Below are 17,141 nucleotides of genomic sequence, written 5' to 3'. Positions count from 1 at the left end.
CTGGTTGGTGTTTGGGGTTTCTGGTTGGTGTTTGGGGTTTCTGGTTGGTGTCTGGTTGGTGTTTGGGGTTTCTGGTTGGTGTTTGGGGTTTCTGGCTGGTGTCTGGTTGGTTTTTGGGATTTCTGGTTCTCCTCCGCAGCAGGAGCCAGGCTTGGATTGCTCAGGCAGAACCAGAGGCTGTTCCTGTCTGTGTCTGGCCGAGAGCTGGGCACAGCCTGAGCTCAGAGGGGCGAAAAGCTTTAACTGAAATGTTCCCCACAGGGGACAGAGCATCAGCCACAGCAGGTGGCACCCGATGGGTGTGATATTCCAGTGATATCCCATGAGAGCTCAGGGGCGGTGCCTTTGCGAGTGACACAATCTCATCCAGGGATGAAGCTCAGGGTGAGTTTTGCCGTGGTTTCTGCACGCAGGGAACCTCTGAGCCAGCTGAGTGCTTTCCTGGGAAGGCCTGGGTAGGACAGGGGGTCCCTGCTCTGGCCACCATCTCCTTGGCTCTGGCCACCATYTCCTTGGCTCTGGCCACCATCTCCTTGGCTCTCTGGACGCCAAACCCAGCTCCAAAATCTCGCTGTGCATCAGCTCCACACCCCAGGCGGGAGAACGAGCTCCTCCATCCCTAAGCCAATCCTAAAAGCTGGGATAACCCTGCCCCTACAGGACTGTCCAGACACCCAAACTGGACATTACCCTTCTCAGAACCTCGCCAACCATGCCTGTCCAGTTGCCCCCGGCYGCCACAGCCCCGTATTTGCCGTCTGCCACCACTTTGACGCGGTACTGGAAGCGCAGCATCGCCGCCAGGGCTGCCAGCAGGTCCATGCAGTATCCCTCCAGCTCCGCTCCCCGCACCATCACRTACGGATCCTCCTGCCAGGAGCATCATCAAACAGTCCCTCGGTTAAATTTCAGTTAGATTACTTGAGGTAAAATAATATTAAAAAAAAAAAAAAATAAATAAAAAAAGCACCAAGCTCCAAAATGTAATTAATTTAAGTGAGAATTTTTTATCTTTTCCCGGAGTTATGGGATATTGTTCAGGGGGATTATTCATCTAGTTATAAATGTTTTAAACTGACAAGGTCAAGGAAAAAAACCCTTTTTCTTTCTGTACTGGGGAAAAAGCTCATGCTCCTTCCTCCCTGACAACACCAATGACAATGACACCACCTGACAGCCAATTTCAAAAGCATAACAAACATATTTATGCAAATAGCAAACCACTGAAACTGAATTAAAGCAAAATAGAGAAGTTTTAGGAAATTAGAGTCACCCAAAACACTGTGAGAAGCAGGGACAGAGGTGCCAAATCCACCCAAAATACCAAGAGGAAGAGGGACAGCGGTGCCAAATCCACCCAAAATACCAAGAGGAACAGGGACAAGGTGTCAAATCCACCCAAAATCCCAAGAGGAACAGGGACAGTGGTGCCAAAGCCACCCAAAGCACCACCTGCCCACAGCTGGATGGGTACAAAGGGCAGAGTGCCATCCCTGCTGCTCCCTGTCACTGTCACAGCCTTACCAGGATCGTTGTGACAGTCAGGGTGGGGAGCCCCTCGCCCACTCCCCTGGAGTCAGCACCCTGAAAAGCAGAAAATGAAAAAACGATTATATTTCAGTCAGATTTTTTTTTTTTTTCAGACAGGGCCCCACCAGGCTGGGGCTCGCCTTGGGGTAACCCCAGGGATGGAAGGGCTGTGCCTGGGATAAACCAATCCTAAACCTGCCCMGTGAGCTGCCGTGATTGATGCTGGTTCCTAATTAATAAATCACAGCGTTTCACTTTACTGCCTGGTGCAAACAAAAATCGCTCCAAATGTTGCCACAGTTCTTCAGATGGTTCGCACAGCCTCCCCCAGAGACCAATTCATGCTGCAGACAAAAGAATTAGCAGCCAATTAAGGTCTCATTAGAGAGCAATTCCAGGAGACGCAGAACAGTTGGAAACCTGAGAGGAGGAGGAGAGGAAAAYGTGGATTCACTCCTGTGATCTCTGAATTAAAGAGAACATCTTCCAATTTCCCAGAGCCACTTCAGAGAAGTTGAAGCTTTTTTCAGTGAAGCATCGAATTCTGTGAATTCGAATCTGTTTATTCTGAAATTATGGAGTGGTTTTTCTAGACTGAGAGGATCTGTATATGCGTGTGAATATATAAATACATAAATATTAATAAATAGATATATAGATATAAAATATATAAATATATAAATATATAAATATATAAATATATAAATATATAAATATAGAAATATAGAAATATAGAAATATAGAAATACAAAATGTAATATATAGATAGATAAATACATAAATCTTAAAAATACATAAATATATAGATATATAGATAGATAAATATATAAATATATATAAATATCTGCAGTACAAGATCTGCAAAAGAAACCTCAGTCCTCCCAGGAGCCAAGTGATTTTGGTTTAATTCTCTCTGGGCAATGGAAGTGTTTGAGGGATGAGCTTTGTTTTGGATGATCACAAGTTCCCCGACTCCACCAGCCATGAAGACAGGGCTGTTGGAAGGTTCTTCCCTGGGGCATGACAATTTTTATCTCTAGACCAAAAAAATTGAGTTAAAAGCCCCACAAAAACAAGCAAACAAAACTGGACTCACATCCACCCATAAACAGTGTATTTAAAATAATAACTCTTCACAGATTAAAACCTTCACACATTCTGACCACTATTTCTGATTTAAAAGGTGAGACCATCTGCCCTACGGCTTCGTTAGCAGCTCTGCACTAATGAGCTCGCACATACCTTATTGACAGAGTCATCATTCCTGCCAGCTCCTGCAAAAACACAACAACAACATCACATCGCTGTGGGGCCTCAAAAGCAGCATTTCATACCCTGAAACAATCAGGAGCACCCTCCACCCCAAAATCCCTTTGTTCCCTCCTCCAGGGGAGGCAGAGGGAGTGGAGCTGTGGGAGGTTCTCATGTCAATGATGTCATTAATGACATCATCAATGATGGCAAATAGTGATGTCATTAATGATGGCACTGAATGATGTTAATGATGGAACTTAATTATGTCATGAATGATGTCAGTGAATGATGTCATTGAATTATGTCACTGAATGGTGCCACTGAATGATGTCCCTGAAATATGGTAATGATATAACTTAATTATGTCATTAATTATGTCAATAATGATGTCACTGAATGATGGTAATGATGTAACTTAATTATGTCGCTGAATGATGTCACTGAATTATGTCACTAATGATGTCACTGAACGATGGTAATGATGTAACTTAATGATGTCATTAATGATGTCATTAATGATGTCATGAATGATGTCGCTGAATGACATCACTAAATGATGGTAATGGTGTCATGAATGATGGTAATGATGTCATGAATGATGTCATGGTGTCACGAATGATGTCATAATGATGTCACTGAATGAGGGTAACGATGTCGCGAATGATGGTGATGATGTCACTAATGATGTAATGAATGATGTCACTGAATGCCATCTGAGGGATGGATCCTGCCACACCCAATCCATCCTTTCCCCTGTGCCCTCCCCGAGCAGGAGCAGCCCCAGCTCTTCTCCCTCCTCCCCCAGCCAAGATTTGCCCCCATCCCTGCCAAACCCCATTTTCCCCCGAGAAAAAGCCCCCTGAGCAGYCAAAATCTCCTCACCACCCATTTCCCAGGCACTGGGATTTCTTACTCCTCCTTTCCCCTGCTGCTGGGCAGGTTCTGCATCTCAGATGCAAAATTAAAACCACCATTTTGTCAATATAKTGCTCATTAATTGCCCTGATGATTTTTCTAGAATCTGCTCAGCATTGCTCCTTGGGATCAGAGAATTCACGGTGCAAAAGGCAAAAATCCCTCAAGATAAATGAATTTTTTAAAAAATGCAGGGTGTTTTCACTCTTTCAAGCAAAAACTGTTAGTTTTTCATCAAATACAACAGCATATTCATTCATTATGTATTTATCATTCCTTCTTTGGTGCTGCATGTCCTGGCCTGATGCTGAACCCTACATTGTTGTGAGACAAAACCTGTTTTTCTCCCTCTCCACCACARTTCTCCATGGGGGACTGGAAATCTTCACAAAGGAGTTCTCTTGTCTCCCTTTGGAAACCCTTTAAAGGCAGCAGCAGTAGTTTTTGGAGCCCTTTTTGAGGGCCCGTGGGGTTCCTTGGAAGGCAGCAGAGCGTTCTGAGGGCTCCAGATCCCTGATCAAAGCCCCTTTGTGAGCTCTCCTGGAAGTTCCAGGGGTGCTGGGGCTCCTCACCACCCCCAGTTCATGGTGTTGGAAACAACAAAGCTTTCAAAATGTATTTTATTTCCCTAGTTAGTTTGATTTTCTTTAGGGAAGGGATTTTTTTAAAGAAATTTTTTAGGAGATGAAGTATCACTCTAAGGAGATGGACTTGACTGATCAAAAGACTGGGAGTGACCCAAAAAGATCATCTAAAAATAAAAGGCCACCAAAAAAATATCAACAAAACMTCAGTGGCCATCCASAAACATCTACCCCAGASCCTCTGGCAGRGCTGAAGACATCCAGGCCAGAAAAAAAACTGATAAAGAAAATCAGGRAATGAAGATCTAATGAATATCAGAGGTGAAGAAATTCAGATCCAGTAGGAAAGTGAATATTGGGGGTTGCTCARCTCTGGRCCAATGRACTTTGAAATGYTGCATCTCAATGAGTTTGGACTGSAAAARTTTGAGGGAAAAGCCTGTAAAATCCGTGTGTATGTTTGGCATATTTTCCTTGGCATATCCTGKCCAGAAAATAAAGWAATGCCTGATTCTCTGTACCCTCMAATACAGTGTTAGAGGGTTTTTRTTKYCTYCCSAWTTTTKGKKRWKSYKGGRAWYCYYCYKGGRRGSYKSMRGGGSYYMRSMMMARGGGRARGGGSYYMWTYCYYCCYTYCCYKKKGRWTWRWKGSYKSMAAAAWYMWTTTTTTTTCCTTTCTCCTGCTGCTCTGAGTTTGCCCAGCCTTCCAATGGGAGGCTCCTACTGAATTCCAGGGGAAAAGGGACCCGACACTGGTCAGSACTGGACACATCACCTCAGTTTTCTCCCCCATCCTCAGTTTGTCTTTAGGGACCCCAAACTCAAAGAAATGCAGCTTTAACCCAAATAATGACACCTAAACCTTTTTCTTGGCTTTTTCCTCTTCCCCCATCTCCATCATCTCTGGCTTTCAATTGCAGCAGCAAAGGCACTTGGGGACACCAAAGGCACTTGGGGACACCAAAGACACTTGGGGACACCAAAGACACTTGGGGACACCAAAGGCTTTTGGCAGCAGCACTCACCAAGTCACAGATCACCTGAGGATCACTTAATGACCAATTTGAAAGCAAATTCTTAAATTTAGACAAAACCCTGCAAGCACTGGCAGGTAAAGATTGAAGGAATTGATGCTCTGGAGAAATAAAAAAAAAACAGATTTGGGTGCAGCCAAGATTTCTGGGTCATTTTCCTCACCTGCCTGGCTTGATTCCCTCAGGAGCAGCACGGTTGTGATCACACAGATGGTGAARTGAAGACCTTTATCCATTGGGGCAGAAATTCCTGCTGTTCTGAAGGGACCTTCTTGCTGGAGGTGAAAGGCAAGCAGTTAAACCTGGTTCTAAAATTCCTTATCACTGGGTTTGAGCAGTTTGTCCTGGATTTTCTGCAACTTTTTCTGCAGAGCCACAATTCCAAACAATTTTTAAAAAATTTTCCATTTCCCCCTCAGCTGATGCTGAGCTCAGCCAGAACAAAAATTAAAGACAGGTTTTGGTGTCTGAACTTCAGGAAAAAGGAAGTGGAAAATCTAAAAAGGGGATTTATTACTGGTGGTTTTCTCCCGGTGGGTTTTCCCCAGGGAAAGGGGAGGAGAGGAAGCAGCAGCAATATTTTTGATTGTATTTATTGTCATAATATCAAACAAGGTTCAGAACACCATTATTACCCCAGAAGTGATAAAAAATAAATTAAAGATGACCAGAAAAACTCACAATTTATGACAGTGTATGGGCAAAAATACTCTATACATGGCATTATTGCAGCAGAGTGATGCTCAGAAAACACTGGATTTTGTTATTTTACCTCATCAGCTTTTAGGAAATTTCCCCATTCCTGCACTCCTATGAAATCCCTTGGATTACAGCTCAGTACTTTCCCTCACTCATTTTCCCTGTATTTTTTTACTTAATGAGAGAAATAATTAAACCTCCACAGAAATCTTTCCGGGTTAAATTTCAATGCTGATTTTGTTGTTACTGTTAAAAAATGCTTCTAAATGGGAATATTTTATCTTTGTGAAAGGACCAGAGGAGGGGGCTGACATCTGAGCTTTGCTGACTTTATTCTCAAATACTTTCTCAACAAAGTTCTCACTGCTCTCGGCTGTTGCCAGAGCAGCACAAAAACTGAGCAGCTGCATCACCCACTGGGGAAGAGAAAGGAAAAGAAGGACTTTTCCTGGTTGGTTTAAATTGTAAATTCCTGTTCCTTTTCCCTTATAATTTGGTATAATTATCTTTATTTCAAGTGGCCTCCTTCAAAAAAAAAAAAAAACAAAACCCCAAAACCAAACCAACCAAAAAAAAAATTTAAAACCACAAACAAACAAATAAAAAACCCAAATCCAAATAAATCAGAGCTGGCATTACATTGCTGGCATCACCTTGGAAAGAAAGAGGGGTTAAGGTGCTGGCTGCTGRTAATCTAAGATTATCTAAGAGTACAAATAGGGTGAAAATCTGGGTAAAAAAAAGCCAGGAAGGGTCCTGTGGCATCAGATTTTGATYCTGGAGCAGGAATTGAAGGCATTTTCTCACTTACAGAGTCTCCTTTGGCCTGTCTGTCCGTCCGTGGGGCTGTGCAGGAGCAGCTGGGGATGCTCGGGAACAAAAGGAATGGGATTCCCACAGATTCGGGCATCCAGGGCTGGATTAAATACCCGGGAGAGGAGGAGGAGGAGGAGGAAGAGGAGGGGCCTCTGAACGTGCCAGCTCGGACCAGGGGGGCACTTGGGGTTTGGGGAAGGAGGAGATTCCACCAAAGTTTGGGAGCAGCTCAGTCCAGCAGCTGGATATTGCAGCAAAACTCACAGAATTCCATTATTGGTCTGTGGCATTCCTGTAAAATTCCTCCTTTTGGAACCATCCCAGGCAGCTGTGCCCATTTTTCCTGCCTGTTGATCAAAGGGACAAAATCATCTTGGAAAGAGACAATCAAATGTTCATTATCAGTGTTCCTGAATGGAAGAATACAGATCAGAAATTCCAGATCCAGCCGTGGGCAATACCCTGCCTGTGATTTGGAGATTCTGGATTTCAGATCTCACAGTTTAATGAACTGAAATCCACACACAGGAGTCTGAGGATGCACAGGAAAAGCTGATGAGTGAAGAGCAGAACTGTGACCTCCCGCTGACTTTAATTCCGAATAATTCTAAAAATAAATTCCAAAATAATTCTTAAAATAAATTCCAAAATAATTCTTAAATGCTGGAAAAAAAATCCACTCATAGGAAGAAATAAATACATGATTAATGGTATTTGGTAGTGTCACAAAACAGGCTCTGAAGGTGATTACTGCTAATTCAGATCTGCCCTAACGAGTTAAATCCAGACACTGAAAATCCTCAACAAAGATAAATGTTTTGAAGTGCTGCCTCCTGCGAGGTRCATTAATTTCACAAGTATTGCTCAATCAATTAAAGATGAAAATAATCTGATTGCAAGGCTTAGTCTTTGAGGAGACACAAATAGGCCTTTGAAACATTAACTCCCCAAAGCCGTCAAGTTGCATGTACTTGACATTAAAGTTACAAAAGCATTAAAGTTACAAAAGCAGCAACTCCCTGCAGCTTTTCAGGCCAGAATTCGAGTGTTACAAGGAATGGCTTTTTCGTCCAGAGAATGTTAATGAAATTTGCTTTGTGCCAAGCACAATGGGAGGCTCCTGTGGGCAAATCCCAAATTCTGCTGCAGCTTCACCTCCTTTCCTGCTGACACCACAGTGATGCTGTGGGGTCATCTCGGGGCACATCCCAAATCTCAGCTCTCCTGGGATTCCTGGGTGGGAATCCTGCAGAAAAGCAGTGAAGATCTGGAAAAACGAGGGAATGTTTTCAGACAAAACACACYGAAGAGCTTGTCAAAAAAAAAAAAAAAAAAATCAGAWATTTAACCCCTCCAGCCCCATCTCTGTGTTACGGTGGTAACACTGCCAGSCTTATATTTGTGTATCTCAGAGTTCAAATTTTGTCGCCACTTTGGTATTATTTCAGTTTAAAAATGATACTAAAATTAGAAATAAAAAAACCCTTGCCAGCTCCACAAGTGACAACCCTTCCAGGAGGAGTGTGAAGGGAGCAAAACGCGCTTTCACTGTGCACTTTGCTGGGACAGGAATAGAAGCGATTTTTCAGTCAAGTGACAGGTGAAGAGCAAAACTGTGCTGCAGCATTTTCAGCCAGACTTTAAACCCCCTCAGTGATGAAACAGGGCCATCTGTGTTACTTGTACAGCTGCTCTGGAAWGGAGCAGCTCCTTCTGTGTGTTTGGCTACTGATTACAGCCAGAATTTCCATCSTCCCAGCCAGGGCTCTGCCCCAGCYCCTGTGCTGTGTCTCACACCAYGGAACATCAGCCTCTGCCAATCCTTGCTTGGTTCTGGAGGACCTGAGAAAACCTGAGCTGGGTCTGAGCTGGCTACCACTCTGAAAAAGAGTAAAATTAAAATGTTATCCACAAAGGAAGGTCAAARGCAAAGCAGATAGAATGAGCCATGTTTGTGTAGCACAGACCCCAGTGTGTTTTGTTWGGGCTAAAGACTCACCAGCTGGAAGGTTAAATATGTTTATTTTAGTAGTGTCAGGTGGTTTTACAAACAAATTCTTAAATTTCGCAATATACACAAAAGAATCATTACAAAGGCAAAATATCCTCTCAATAATAGGGACTCTATGCAGCCTGAAATAAAATTAAACCTCTGTTTCTCTTTAAAATGCATCTCAGTAAACATTCTTCTCCATCACTGATAAAATGTACATCTCTAATAAATGACATCGTAATTGGGGGTTGGGGGGGAACACATGACAACATCCCTAAAAATAAAAAGTAAAAAAAAAAAAGGTGGGGAGGAAAAATTATTACTCTGTTTAGGTCGTTATTTAATTCTAAATACGTTCCATCTAAAAAAATTAAATATCTCTCTTTTTTAAACATATCATTGAAAATTTTGCATGGCAGTGCAATACAGAAATAGTAAAATTCATCCAAAAAGTGCTATGTACAGCAGCATGGTTAAAATACCATCGGAAGGGACAGTGCTGTTTCAGGAAAGGACTAACACGCTCCTTTGCCATTTCTGAAGTCAAGTCAGAAATTTTTATGTCTATTTTTAGCCATTCCCTTCTCCCTCCTGTCTCAATTCCCTCAGACAATGCTTTGAGACAAGGAACAGTCACAGTTCAGTTCGGGGTGTGCAWGTGTACATACATGTGCAGACGTGTCTTTGCATACACACAGGTGTATATATAGATATATATATATATTTATATATAGATATATAAACAGGCTGGGTTTATAAAAGCATTGCTTTGGAACAAGAGAGCTCTTCTTCAAAGAGAAAATTGGGATTTTCACTGAAATAAGCAGGTCCATGATGGAAGATGGACTGTGTCTGATACATTATTGATTCACACCCTCAGAGGCCTCAAACTCTTCCAGAAAATAAAATGCGTTTTTAAGTCCAGCCTCCTTACATGGAGCCACAATTTGTCACAGCAAAATTTCCCTTAGTTGTGGTTAGCATCACATTTAGCTATTGAACATCAAGGTTACCTATGATCAGAGGAATTATTGAAATTAGTAAAGACCAGGAGAAAGCTGCAAACGCAATGAGTGGTCATGCGTGAAGGAGGCCGGATGGGAGGGTGGCAATTAAAAATACTCATTTGTGTTTTTGGAGTGGTGATATACAGCACCCTGGGGGCTCAAGGCAAGGCCAGGAAGCACTGAGCCGGGGGAGGATGCTCCATGCCCCTGGGGCAGCCAGGTTTTGCCGTGACAGGAGTGTAAACAGCGCCCGCTTGGAGCATGTAAACCGCTCACAGTTTGAGCATGAAGAACACCTCGGTGTCCGCCCCGCAGTCGCTCGGCGCTTTGGGCTCGGAGGGCAAGGCCATGGGGGCTGTGGGGTCAGTGCAGCCGGCTCTGCCCACGCTGCAGGCCCCCTCAGGATTGCCCCTCTCCTCGATGGGGCTGCCCCCGAGCTGGGCCCGGCCCTGCAGGCGCTGCCTCTCCTGGGCTTGCCGGGCGCGGTTGGCGATGTAGCGCACGCGGCTCTGGCTGCGCGACGACGAGCGCCGCAGCAGCCCCGYGCTCTCGCCCTCCTCCTCCGACTCGGCGGGCTCCAGGCTGATGGGGGACGTGATGTCGTTCTCCTGCTGGAAGGCCGTCAGCTTCTTGAGCTGCTCGGTGAGTTCGTCGYGGGATTTGGCCGAGGGCCTGAGGCCCGAGGAGCGCCGCTGCTCCCGCATGGAGCGGGTGACGAAGCTCCTGCTGATGCTGCGGTATTTGCTCTCAAAAGTGCACACTATATCATCAGAGGTGAGGTCCCCGAGGCTTTTGGACTTTGTCTGGTTATTKTCAATCAAGTCGTGCGCTTTGGATTTGTTGGAGGACTGCCGGAGGCTCTCCATGTAGAGCCTGCTCCAGGTGTGCCTTCTGGGGATGGAGGAGAACGTGTCCTGAGGGCTCCTGGCCAGGGGCCGGGGGCACAGCTCGTCAGCCGGCAGCTGGCCACACCTCAGGTTGGGGTTGGACTTGCTCTTGCTGACCATGGGCATCTCGTTGCTGCAGCCGGTGGCRGAGCGCGGGCGCATCCCCTTCCTGACGGCCAGCGGCTCCAGGCTGTCCTGGCGCAGCCCCAGGTCCGGGAGGCTCTTGCGAGCCAGGTTGGGGAGGGACAGGTCGATCACGGTGTCGTTGGAGGACATGCTGGACGAGGAGGACATGCTGTCCCGGTGGCTGCCGCAGTCCAGCTTGCTCCAGATGCGATCATTGACGGTGGCATCGAAGTACACTTCTGCTGCTGGGGACAGGCTGCTCGGAATTTTTATTAAGGCTGAGGAGTCTGACGTCTTCAGTCCTTCACTCTTTGCCCTTCTTGCCAACGTGTAAGAGCTGGTCTGAGGAACAGGGATGGGGAGAGCCGGTGCAGCCCGGGCTGTGTGGGGAGGATCTGCCTGGGTGCTGTCAGTGCCACTGTTCTGCTGTGCTGGAACAGCTGCTGCACCCAGGTTTTGCCCTTTGGATTCTGAGGTGCTTTTCACATCTGTTAATATCTCACCYGGGTGGTTGTTCTGCTTCTGGCTGTTGCCTACGGGTTGGCCAGSGCTGTGATCTGCTGCCTCTACCAGCCTGGCTTTTTGGGGCTGTGCTGCTGATCCTCCCTGATCTCCAGCTTCACTGCACTGCGTCCAGCCATTTCCTTCCGTGAGATGTCCTGCCATGCTCGTCCTCTCGTCCTCTGGGGCTGCTAAACTTGTGTCAGCTGCTCTTGGGACATCCTGCCCTTGATCTTCTGCAGCCAGATTTGTTCTTTGTTCCCGGGAGGATGGAGATTCTCGAGGCTGGTTGGGTGTGCTGCTCCCCTCTGACAGAGCTTCGGTGGAGTGGTCAGACCCAGACCCTTCCTCAGAATCGCTGTAAGGGGTAAYGGGCAGAGGGAAGGCAAGGCTGCAGTGATGGTTTTCGTTGGCAAGGACGGGCTCTTCTGTGATGGTTTCRAGGCTGCATAATGAAGTGACTGACCTCTGGATTGAGAAATGGCAGACGTCTGCTTGGGAAGCATGAAAAGAAAAAGAAAGAAACAAGAAAAACAGACACAGGGTTAGTCAGCTCTTATGAATTTAATTTAATCTGAGACTGAGATTTATGCCTTATGTCTTATCTTTTTGTTCTCAAGGTACTAGTTGCYGATATTAATCACGGTTTTAAAAATAACTTGTGATTTCAAACRCCCGGCCAAAGGCAGCAAAACATTTTGCATATTCAGTTTTCACTGCACAAAGCCCTGTTGCTTCAAGAAATCTCAGTCCATGCACAGCAGCACCATGTGACTGTTCTGATTTTCTTATCAAAGAACAACAGAGCCCAGGAGTTTGTGCCCTTTGTGTGCCCTTTTGTAAACCAACTTCGCTTCCTCCAGCACCACTCGATTTGCAGTTTTCCTTCCTTCCAGCACTCAAGCAGGTCAGAGTATCAGAGCACAAACAGAGCCTGTGCAATAATCAAAACACCAGTTTGACCAGCAGATGTGATCCCAGTGACCAAGCACTCAGAAGAGAAGCAGCACGGGACTTGTGGAGCAGATTACAAATGATCTGGGTGCAGACAGTGGAATGTTGGCAGCAGGACTTTTGAAAACAAAACAAAACAAAAGCTTCTAACAGACTTTGTTTTTCTTAAATAAACTCGATAATTTCTTTTTTAAAAAAGCTCTGCAGACAGATGGGTCACGAGCAGCAGGCTGGGAGTGCAGCCCTGGAGAATCACTGCAGCCTCCAATTACCTGGAGAAAATGCTTCATTCACTGCAATTTTTACAACCTGCACCCTGAGAGCCAAAGCAATCATGCCAAAAAGATTATTCCCCATATCTCCAAAGCACAGTGCAGACATGCATTCCAGAACTAACAAAGCACCACCGAGCCAGACCACRACCTTAAGGATACACGAGCAGGTAATTATAGGGCAGGAAAAGCTATACTAAAAATTCATATAAATTAAAAATTGTAGGGCAAGCAAAAACCAGAACTACAGGCAACAAGGTGCTTGAATCAGGGACACTCAGCAGACAGTTACCTTTGACTTGCTTGTCCTTTCAGTTCTTAACTAGAGAGAGAGAGTGTGCATGTAGAATAATAGGACAGAACAGAGGAAAAATCCAGTTAATGTAGGGAAGGCAGGTGCAGATAAAAGGGTAAATTAGTGCTGAGGGAGGGAAGGGAGACACACAGGGATAATCACACACAGTTGTAGGATCCTAAGAATTTCTGACCAACCAGAGCACTCAATGGAATCCATACATGGACAGGTATTAAGTTAATTATTTTATCATGGAAGAATGAAGAGCAATTTTTGTTAGTGTGGAAGAAACACACTCCACTGGGCTGGGGAATGGAATCATGGAATCACAGAATCACATGGAATCACAGGATCACAGGGTGGTTACGACAGAAAGGACCCTAAAAATCACCAATTTTCATCCTCCCTGACAGAGGCAATCTTCCACTGGAGCAGGTTGCCTCCTTTTCTCCAAAGCCCTCTCCTAARGCTGTGGAAAACACCATCTGCACTCCCAGAACCTGCCCAGGGAATACCAGGCCTTTCCTTGGGCACCAGGATTGCCCAGTGCAAGGAGCTCAGGGATGGGAACAGCTGSTCCCTGGCCTGTCCTGCATTACTGGTCAGGCCTCTAAAGGGGGCAAATGATGCCTTAGGATTTTTAGTTTCTGTATTTTCATGCATCTGTATTCTTGTACTTCTCTATTATAGCACTAAAAATACCATTCTCCCATCTTTAGACAAAACAATTCCTCTCTGAGCCTGAATCCAAGGACACTTCACTGCCTCAAAGCCCCCAAAATTATGGAAACAACGGAGAATTGGGGGGAGCAGGTTTGGGGTGGTTGGCATCATCACCTGAAAATATCATTGGAGAATTAAGATCCAATATGTTAATAAGGCAGAACTTATAAAAGGTGAAGATCTCGTGACTTGGGGTCCATTTTTGGGTGTAGCCTCAGGAGGAGGAGGCTTTGTCTGCCCTCATGTACCACTAGGCCTGTTAGGCCTGGACTAAAGTTGTCTATTCTCATCTCTTAAATTTATTTGGCCTCTGTTTCAGATGAGCCTGATTGATAAGGCATCACTGGGAGTGTTGGGAGGGAAGCAGGCACACATGTACCCATGAACCAAATCCAGCATTCCCAAAGTCTTAGCATCCAGAGGAGCATCAGGAAGAGCTCAGAGCTGATCAGAGTGAAGATCCCTCCTTCTCCCCATCCACCAGCACAYACTTGGAATGGAAATCCCTATTAAATGTAACGCTGGCGCCATAAAGGGAGAACTAAATTTCCTGTCTTGTCCCAGGGGCACTTTCCCTAGCAGAATGCCCATTCCCAAGYGCAGCCATGGAGCTGGTTTCCCTGGTTTCCTGGCCCAAGGCAYGGCCTTGCAGGAGGATGGGAAAGGGAAACAGAGGGGCTGTCACTGGAGCAGCAGCAGCCAGGCCAAGGCACCATTTTAAGGGTTTSCCACTTCCATGCTTGGGAAGTCAGATGGATTTAATCAAATTTCAAGCGTATCACAATATTTGTTTAGTGACTTGGGGGGCTGGCGGGGGAGCTGGCACCCATAATGGGAAATGGTTTCATATGTCACAGTACTCAGAGTTTGTCAAAAGCCCAATGCCAATAATTTAGGCGTAGAAAGAGTTTTGCTGCTTTGGATTAACTGCGAGTCACGGGAACCAGTGAACTTCTCCCCTCCCATTGTCCTGGTATTTCCCTCAAAGCCCAAAGCAGATATTGGAAAAATATGTTAAAAAGGTATAAAAAAAATAGAAGAAAAATTGCAGACACCCAACCAGATTAAATTGATCAAGCAAATAAAATATCTCAAAAATTCTGTCTGAGGCTTTCAAAGAAGCCAACCATAGATGGGCAGTCAGAATCTGTTGCTAAGAAAGGGATTGCATCTTAAGAAAAGCGCCAAAGTCACTTCACTGTTCCTGAAAATGTAACCACCATTACAAATTGTCCAGATTCCTTGGACAATTAAGAATGAGAGCTAAGGATTTGAAAAGAAGCTCTTGGAGTGACAGCCAAAAGCCGTATTTCATACTTTCTCCTTACAATTCTGCGAAASAGAAAATTCTTATAAAAATTTCTTCCCTTCTCTCCCCTTCCTGCCAAATATGGAAGGAAAAAAATTGCCATTTTTCTCATTAAAAGATATCCTWTGATTGCCTCTGCTTCTACTTCCCATCTTACAAACACCCAGTTCATGGCAAAGGTGCAGTCCCATGATCCCAATGGCCACACGCCTCTTTCTGGCCTGAAACAGCCCCAAAATGCTCAAAATGCTGCAGATTTCCTSGAAGTGGGCACATTTTGCTTTGCACTGGGGGATGCCAGGAGTGCCCCAGCCCAGCTGATGCCAGGGAGCATCAGATCACACCCTCTGCTGATCCGTGCTGGGCAGCTCTGCCCTCAAGCCACAGCCAGGGCATGTGTGGAATATTACAGCACAGCAGAAATGTTTGCATAGTGGGAATTTACACATTTAGGGCCAGAACGGGATGCTGTGCTTATAAAATGTGATTTTTCTGAACACCCCAGAGCAGAGAATTCCATCCAGTAATTCCTGCACTGACAGCAGTGATTTTGCAAGGTTTTTGAGGAAGGARCTGGTTTATTGCCATCAGAGAGCACATTGGACATCATTCCTGATGTGATATCCCTCAGTGAAACACAAAGGCTGATAATGGAGCTATTGTTTGTTGATGTGGATTTTCCATTTTCAATCTCACTTAATGCTCTGGTTTGGATCTTAAAATTTACTTAGTATCGTACCACATTGACTAAAAAAACCAAGGAAACAAAAAAATCCCTGAACAAACAAYCCAAACATTCATGGACTACCGACAGTGGCACTACTGCAGATGGTTAACTAGGCATGGCAAGGACTAATCTAAACCAGACACATCTACAAAAAAAGAAAATAAAAATATTTATGCAGATCTTTTTTTTCTGTCATTGCCAAAATGAAAAAAAAATGGAGCCGTTGACAGCCAAACAACATAGAGGAGCTTCTAAGTAAGGACGCTATGCAGAAGCTGAGACAACGGTGTGATCTACGGTGGAGAAGGGTGAAGAAAATCTGGTCTTACCAGTAAAGAATATAGGGGATTTACTTCGAATTTCCTCCAATTTTTGAACGAACAAGGCATTCATTTCCCTCTGTAGGGTGCCCACTTGCCTTCGAGAAGGTTCAGACCAGTGCTTGGGGAATTCTGGGCTTCCAAGGCTCTCTAGACTGCTGGAGTTGGAGGATATKGAGCCATTGCTGGCTGCAACCAAGTTGACAGTGCTTCCGTATTTGCCACCTGCCTGGCACTGCCAGCGCTGCCGGGAATGAGCCTTTATTCCGTGACACTTAGAGTCAACGCTTCTCTTCCCCGGAGTGACAAAAGACTGAGTGCTCCTCGCCACATCGTCTGCAGTTCCGGGGCTGCTGCAAGGCTGCAAATCTGACAGCGGCCGGGGCTGCCCTCTGACAACCCAGGTCCTGAGCTCTACCCTCTCCTGGGCACTGCTGCCCTGCTCGGGGTGCAGGGGGTCTCTAGCAATGAGCCTGCCAGGGTGGTCACTCCACTGGCCCTCCAGCTCAGGGCTCTCCTTGGAGCCAATCATGCATTTCATGCAGTTGGTGGCCACTCCGATCCTGCCCGAGCTGTTGATGGCACAGCGGGCGAAGACRCTTTGCTTCTCGCCCTGGGGCTCCTGCAGCCTCACCCTGTGTGCCCTGGGCAAGGGCTCGCTGAAAGGAGCCCCGGGGTGGGCACAGCTCTGCCTGGGCCCTTTGGGAGAGCCCTGGGCCTTACCTTTCAAGCCCCTGCCAGGTGCCTCCCCAGCGGCACCGGCTCGYGGAGCTGGGGACGGGGAAGCGCTTTCTGGCTCCTGCACAAAGCGAGGCTGGGAGGCAGCTTCCACTTCCCTCTCTTCTCCAGCCCCTGTGGAACTGCTGTCCTTTGTGTCAAAAGCAATTTCRGGAAAGCCCTTCTTGTTCTTCTTCTGGCTCTTGGTGGGTGCACTGGCTGTCCGTCTCAGGATGTGGCTGCTAAAGGAATGTTTGCGATGGAGCTGCCCAGCAGCATGACTGTCCAGAGAGGCCTGCTTTGGATTTCTGAGAAACAGCCCTTTTAGACCTAGAGCTTGTTTGGCCTGTAAAAGAAATTGAAAAAAAAAATAGAAAATAAATGGAAAGATAAAAAAGTCCTTAATAGAAAACCCTGAATAGAAACTCTTCCTCTGGGCACAGGAATTCATGAACAAATGATCATTCACATACAGTCT

At 45.7% G+C, this 17,141-nt stretch overlaps 2 protein-coding genes across 3 annotated transcripts in view; both read right to left on the bottom strand.

The window, feature by feature from the left end:
* Positions 1-7,065, bottom strand: part of LOC130584504 (probable glutamate receptor) — a 13,190-nt gene extending 6,125 nt beyond the window's left edge. The window contains exons 1-5 of the mRNA XM_057384519.1: positions 6,828-7,065; positions 5,481-5,592; positions 2,773-2,804; positions 1,525-1,584; positions 691-870 (exon numbers count right to left, since the gene is read on the bottom strand). Coding sequence (XP_057240502.1) covers positions 691-870; positions 1,525-1,584; positions 2,773-2,804; positions 5,481-5,592; positions 6,828-6,926 — 483 coding nt within the window. The 5' untranslated portion in view covers positions 6,927-7,065. The remainder of the gene's footprint in view (positions 1-690; positions 871-1,524; positions 1,585-2,772; positions 2,805-5,480; positions 5,593-6,827) is intronic.
* A 1,168-nt stretch (positions 7,066-8,233) lies between these two features.
* PLCH2 (phospholipase C eta 2) overlaps positions 8,234-17,141 on the bottom strand; it is a 29,492-nt gene continuing 20,584 nt past the window's right edge. Inside the window, exons 18-19 of one of the 2 annotated variants that reach the window (XM_057384520.1) lie at positions 16,670-17,009; positions 8,234-11,840 (exon numbers count right to left, since the gene is read on the bottom strand). In XM_057384520.1, coding sequence (XP_057240503.1) covers positions 10,105-11,840; positions 16,670-17,009 — 2,076 coding nt within the window. In that variant the 3' untranslated portion in view covers positions 8,234-10,104. The remainder of the gene's footprint in view (positions 11,841-16,669; positions 17,010-17,141) is intronic. The other variant, XM_057384521.1, reaches the window with a different exon arrangement.

Source organism: Malurus melanocephalus, unplaced genomic scaffold (genome assembly GCF_030028575.1).
Source record: "Malurus melanocephalus ecotype Western Australia unplaced genomic scaffold, MMel_1.1 scaffold_714, whole genome shotgun sequence".
NCBI lineage: Eukaryota > Metazoa > Chordata > Aves > Passeriformes > Maluridae > Malurus > Malurus melanocephalus.
Note: the sequence above shows the minus strand (reverse complement) of the source record. Positions and strands in the feature narration are given on the sequence as shown.